Source organism: Pinus tabuliformis, chromosome J (assembly GCF_031772625.1).
Source record: "Pinus tabuliformis cultivar Carrire ecotype Pingquan chromosome J, CPIR1, whole genome shotgun sequence".
NCBI classification, from domain to species: Eukaryota; Viridiplantae; Streptophyta; class Pinopsida; order Pinales; family Pinaceae; genus Pinus; species Pinus tabuliformis.
In genome coordinates, this window is record NC_142295.1 from 1104762200 (window position 1) to 1104768199 (window position 6000).

The 6000-nt window shown below is 35.8% G+C and overlaps 1 protein-coding gene across 1 annotated transcript in view; it reads left to right on the forward strand.

The window, feature by feature from the left end:
- LOC149230900 (ABC transporter G family member 35-like) overlaps positions 1 to 4994 on the forward strand; it is a 224362-nt gene extending 219368 nt beyond the window's left edge. Inside the window, exons 16-24 of the mRNA XM_089376162.1 lie at positions 1646 to 1728; positions 1829 to 2161; positions 2266 to 2556; positions 2681 to 2764; positions 2888 to 3021; positions 3143 to 3370; positions 3589 to 3760; positions 4134 to 4388; positions 4541 to 4994. Of these exons, the coding sequence (XP_089232288.1) occupies positions 1646 to 1728; positions 1829 to 2161; positions 2266 to 2556; positions 2681 to 2764; positions 2888 to 3021; positions 3143 to 3370; positions 3589 to 3760; positions 4134 to 4388; positions 4541 to 4810 (1850 nt within the window). The 3' untranslated portion in view covers positions 4811 to 4994. The remainder of the gene's footprint in view (positions 1 to 1645; positions 1729 to 1828; positions 2162 to 2265; positions 2557 to 2680; positions 2765 to 2887; positions 3022 to 3142; positions 3371 to 3588; positions 3761 to 4133; positions 4389 to 4540) is intronic.
- Positions 4995 to 6000: the final 1006 nt, after the last annotated feature.

Sequence of the window (6000 nt, forward strand, 5' to 3'; positions counted from 1 at the left end):
TATCCAGAGATCCCTTATTAAACTAAAACTTTGCATAACCTAGTTGTGACCTTATTATCCAAAGATCCCTTATTAAGCTAAAACTTGGTATTAGCTAGTTCTCGTGTCGGGACTCGGGAGCACTAGAATCTAAGGTATATTTTTAGTTTTCGAGTATGAAAAAAATAATTGCCCATTATATATATGTCTCCTTGTTTCTAAAACACATTCTTTTTCCACAAGAGGATAGGACGCACATGCACCTACTGAGTTACTATTAGGATAGTGGTAATGAATCATCTTAGTTCGGCACTGGAGTGAGCTGATAGAATATGATCGTTAATGAACGTCCTGCACAGCTGAAATTGAGACAGACAATGCCATTAAGCATTCATTAACCTTTCCCCTTCGGAAGTTGGGCTAAAGTAATTTCAACTTAGGGGAAAAATAGCTAAGGTTTGTGATCATGCATATATAAGATGCAACTAAAGCAATATAATAATTACAAAAAGAGAGTTCCTCATAAATTACAGTATTCATTATAGAAAACTACAATAATATAGTAGTACCTTTGACAAGACATGCTTCAAAGGAATACAGATGTTTAAATGTTATATCTTTCAGCAAAGATGCCATAATCAAATTCAGTTTGCATGTACATATATTCTTGTGGCGTAGCAAAATCATGGATCATATGCTACAGTTTCAACTTTAGATACAAAAATTATAGCCATTCAAAGTTATAAGTTGAAACCCTTGATAATTTCAAGATTTCTCAGTATGGACAAGTGTTGCACAGTTTTTGAGAAGAAATCTCATGTATGGAATGTGGAAACATGTGTCCAATTGAGGGGTATTAATGCGAGGAACGTTTTCAATTGATGTTCTTGTTATAGTAAGCATTGTTACAGTTCATTTAACAATTATATTGCAGGTCAGCCTTGCCACTTTGGTTTTACATCGTCATTTTGTGTTTAAGTAGGCCTTCATCAATGGTAATTGTGGCTACCAGTCAGGGGTCAACTCAACTCATTTCTCCTAATTTATCCATAACATCGCCTTTGGTGCATGAATTTGTTATTGGTAGATTATAACTTGATACATTTCGGAAGTATGAATTCTATCTTTACAAACTACAATTGTTGAACTTGTTATATATAACATAACAAGTTTTAAGATAGCGGGGCATTATCAAGAATTTACTTTAAACTTGCAACTTGTATTGCTTTGCAAGTAGTCAGAGCTGTCTCTCAACACTTCAGTTTGAGTGAGTGTGTCAATGAGCACTGCTGACTTTGCTGCAGGGGAAGGTGACCATCTTGGTTGTCACCTAATAGTATCATGTTGCAAAGAGCATGCTATGATTTATAGATCACAAATAGAACCACTCAAAAGCTTTTTGTCATCTGTATTTACTTTTTAACAGAAATTTACACGAAGATTTATAATCGTGTATATACAAAACCACTTACAATCTTACTGTACTATGGCTGGTTCACACAGAACAAGCTTTCTGATTGATTTTCATTTACTTTTGAATAGAAATATTCTTGGTTCACTAACATTAGATACATGTAAAAAATGCATACATCATTTAATAGCTAGCATATCTAGTATCGAAATCCTTCCTGACATGTGGCGAAATCTATTTCTGTCATGTTACTAGGTGCAAAACGAGGAATGATATTATCTTTCCAGCCATTGGCAATTTCTTTCCAAAATATCCAGTATTTTGTGGACATGCCAGTGGTAATACTTTAACTGAACCTACCGGAACTCATTCCTGACGTGATTAAACTGTGTAGGATTTTTTCCTCTTCTTGAAATCATCGATTTTATTTTGTGGTAGGAAACGAAAGAACGGGGAGTGACAGAGAAAAGACTTCACCTGCTGAAAGATATTACAGGAGCTTTCAGGCCAGGTGTTTTGACGGCTTTAATGGGTGTCAGTGGAGCTGGAAAGACGACACTGATGGATGTTCTCTCTGGAAGAAAGACTGGTGGCCATACTGAGGGAGATATACGAATTTCAGGCTTCCCAAAGGTGCAAAAAACATTTGCCCGAATATCAGGTTACTGTGAGCAGAATGACATACATTCTCCACAAGTTACTGTCCACGAGTCACTGATATTTTCATGTTGGTTGCGCCTTGCACCTGAAATAGATTCAAAAACCAAGAAGGTGACCTATGCAAATGAGTCCCTCAGCACAATCTTACTACTGTTAATAGATGTCTGAATTTCATGAATGTCTTTGTTGGCTGACTCTGAGTTTTCTTTTTACAGCTTTTTGTATGTGAAGTCATGCAGCTGGTCGAATTAGATGGTCTGAAAGATGCTCTAGTGGGCATTCCTGGTGTTAGTGGTTTATCTACTGAGCAACGCAAAAGATTGACTATTGCAGTAGAGCTTGTGACAAATCCTTCTATCATATTCATGGATGAGCCTACCTCAGGTTTAGATGCACGTGCTGCTGCTATAGTAATGCGAGCAGTGCGGAATATAGTGGACACAGGAAGGACGATAGTTTGCACTATTCACCAGCCAAGTATTGACATTTTTGAGGCATTTGATGAGGTAGATTTATATAATATGTATATTAAAGGACCATTACTGAATATCGAGAAGCCTGATAAATTCCTTTTGGGACGATAGATGCATTCACATTATCTGACTGGGGTGATCTTTTGACTGGTTACAGTTACTACTAATGAAGCAGGGAGGTGAAATTATTTATGCTGGTGCATTGGGTCACCATTCAAAGAACGTTATTGACTATTTTGAGGTAGAAAATCAAGTCCTGATACCATGCAATTTTGGTTGTCCAAGTACAAATGATTTGTTGCTTCAGAGACCAAGTCTCCAGGGAAGTTTATATAATAGTGCTTTGCTTTAATTTCATCTGCAGGCTATTCCAGGAGTGCCAAAGATTAAGGACACGTATAATCCTGCAACATGGATGTTAGAGGTCACCTCTATGGGTGCAGAGCAGCGCCTTGGTATAAACTTTGGTCAGATTTATAAAGAGTCAACTCTTTTTTGGTAAACACAGGGAAATCCCTTGGAACCAATGGATTTCAAAACTCTTTTTGAACTTACAAACCAGTAAAATTCTTTCGTTTTCAATGATTTCTGAAATACTAATAAATCTCATTTTGTTAAGGCAAAATAACGAACTTGTTAAGGAGTTATGTACTCCAGCTCCAGATGCCAAGGACCTTTATTTCCCAGCTGACTATGCGCAGTGTGCTTGGAAACAATTCACAACCTGCCTATGGAAACAATTTTGGGCGTATTGGCGGAGTCCTGGTTACAATTTAGTGCGTTTATCCTTCAGTTTTTTTACTGCATTGCTCCTTGGCATTATCTATTGGCAACAAGGGACGAAAATGTAAGCTAATTCATTGGAGGTCATAACACACTTTATCTGTTCGGTATACAATCTGGCACTTACTTTAAATATGGTCGTCCAGTTTTGAATGCCGGCTTACCTGATAGTGAAAAACATCTGTTCTAAGTTCTAACTGTTCTTTTTTAAATCTATCTGGACATAATTCAGTACTGGCAAGAAAATGAAAAGTATTTACATTACTGGCTTATTTGCAACAGAAATGACCAAAAAGACCTGCTCAAGATGATGGGGGCCATGTATGGTGCCATGTTGTTTATAGGAGTAAATAATTGCTCCTCTGTGCAACCCTTTGTTGATGTGGAACACCAGGTTTTCTGTAGAGAAAAAGCAGCTAGGATGTATTCTCCAATTGTATATGCTTTAGCACAGGTAAGGAATCCAAGGTCTTATTGAAAGTGACCTGAATTTATTGCTAGTCTTTGTCAAAGTCTCTCGGTATTATTGAAAGTGACCTGAATTATAGTGTTAGTCTTTGTCAAAGTCTCTCTTAAATTTGCACATTTTTAACATATCTTAATTTCCGTCGAAGCTCACAACTAATTTTTTGGACTTAGGAGTTATGAGTAGTAGAATATAATCATCTCTGAACGAGTTTACACATATCCATTCTTATAACATCATGTTCTAATATATTTTGAAATGGTTGATCACTGAAAATTATATTAGGATAATAATAAATTTGACAAACCAGAAAGACCATTATTTTTAACAATATTTTGTTGTGGTTTCCTGTTCGCTGCAGGTAGTGGTGGAACTGCCATATACTCTTTTCCAAACAGTTGTCTATGGACTTATTACATACTCAGTGATGGGTTTCTATTGGTCTGTGAATAAATTATTTTGGTACCTCTTTGTTACTCTCTGCACCTTCCTCTACTTCACTTACTATGGGATGCTGACGGTAGCAATTAGCCCAAATGTTCAAGTTGCATCTGTAATTGCAGCTGTGTTTTATTCCATCTTCAACCTTTTTTCCGGCTTCCTCATAGCAAAACCTGTGAGTATACTAAATCTTAAATGCGTGATATTGAACTAGCTAGAGATATGGAAAATATTTTTTTGTATGGACCACTAGGGTGTGTGCACTCCAAATAGGATATTTTCAGGGTTATTTTATTAATGAGAAATTCGTGGGCAAAATTGTTGCAGCAAATCCCAGGGTGGTGGGTGTGGTACTATTGGATTTGCCCTTTAGCCTGGACTTTGAATGGGCTCATAACTTCTCAATATGGAGATATGAGAAAGAAAATCAGTATTGATGGAAAGCCTCAACAAGCAGTAGAAGACTTCTTGAAAGATTATTTTGGATTTCAGCGTGACTTCTTAGGTGTTGTGGCTGCAGTCTTGGTGATCTTCCCTGTATTTTTTGCACTCTTGTTTTCTATATCTGTAAGCAGATTAAATTTTCAGAAGAGATGATGACAGCAATTGCAAGATGACTGCTATTGTATACGTAACCTCAGCATCCACATGAGGCATTAGCCATTTTGATTTTGTAAAAATGTTATATTTCTAAAAAGGTCACTTTAATATAATAAGAGCCTAGTTTGTTGGGTTGTATTATAAAACCCTAGTGTGCTGGGCCGTGATGCAGTGATTGTTATAGGTTGTTGACATGCTTAAGACCCACGTTTAAACCATGATGGTATAGAGCCATGAAAATATATAAATGTTATATTTGTAAAAGGTCACTTTAATATAATAAGAGGCTAGTTTGTTGAGTTGTATTATAAAACCCTAGTGTGCTGGCCGTGATCCAGTGACTGTTATAGGTTGTTGCCATGGTTATGAGCAAGGTTTAAAGCATGATGGGTATAGAGCCATGTATGTATGTATTATAAAACCTTAGTGTTCCAGGGATTGTTATAGGTTGTTGCCATGGTTAAGACCTAGGTTTAAACCATGATGGGTATAGAGCCATATATATATATGTATATCATTTAAATATAATAAGAGCTTAGCTTGTTGGGTTGTATTATAAAACCCTATGTTGCTGGTGGTTGATGGTTATAAGTTGTTGCAATGCTTAATACCTAGGTTTAAATCATGATGGGTATAGAGCCATGAAAATAAGTTATTCCTTTACATATATATATAGGCATTAATAATTTTATTGATGATTAAATTCGATGGTATATATAAGTATAAGGGTTTTAATAATTTTATTGACATTTAAATTTTATATTAAACTTTTATTCCATGAATCAACAAAAGTAAAGTAGAGTGCAAGGGAAGTAGTACAGTGTGCGATCTATAAAACAAATGAGACCAGACCACATCAGAGGTGTGTTGGAATAGAGGCATCCACTCTTTATGGTTCTTGAATAATCAATCTAATAAACAACCATCTACCGACATCATCAATTCAATCATCAATCACATACACCTACAATTACATACTAGTGCACTTCTATGGGACTAAATAAACAGTCCGTCTCAGAATACGAAATTCATCATGAAAACTGGTTGAGGTTGTATGGGTTTTATAGGGATTTCTTCTCTCATATGTATTTCTTTTTTTTCTTTTTCTTTTTTCCAAGAATAAAAAAACAACATACTTCTATTAAGGATAAAAGTAGTTACATGAGCATTAGATAATCTTATTGTAT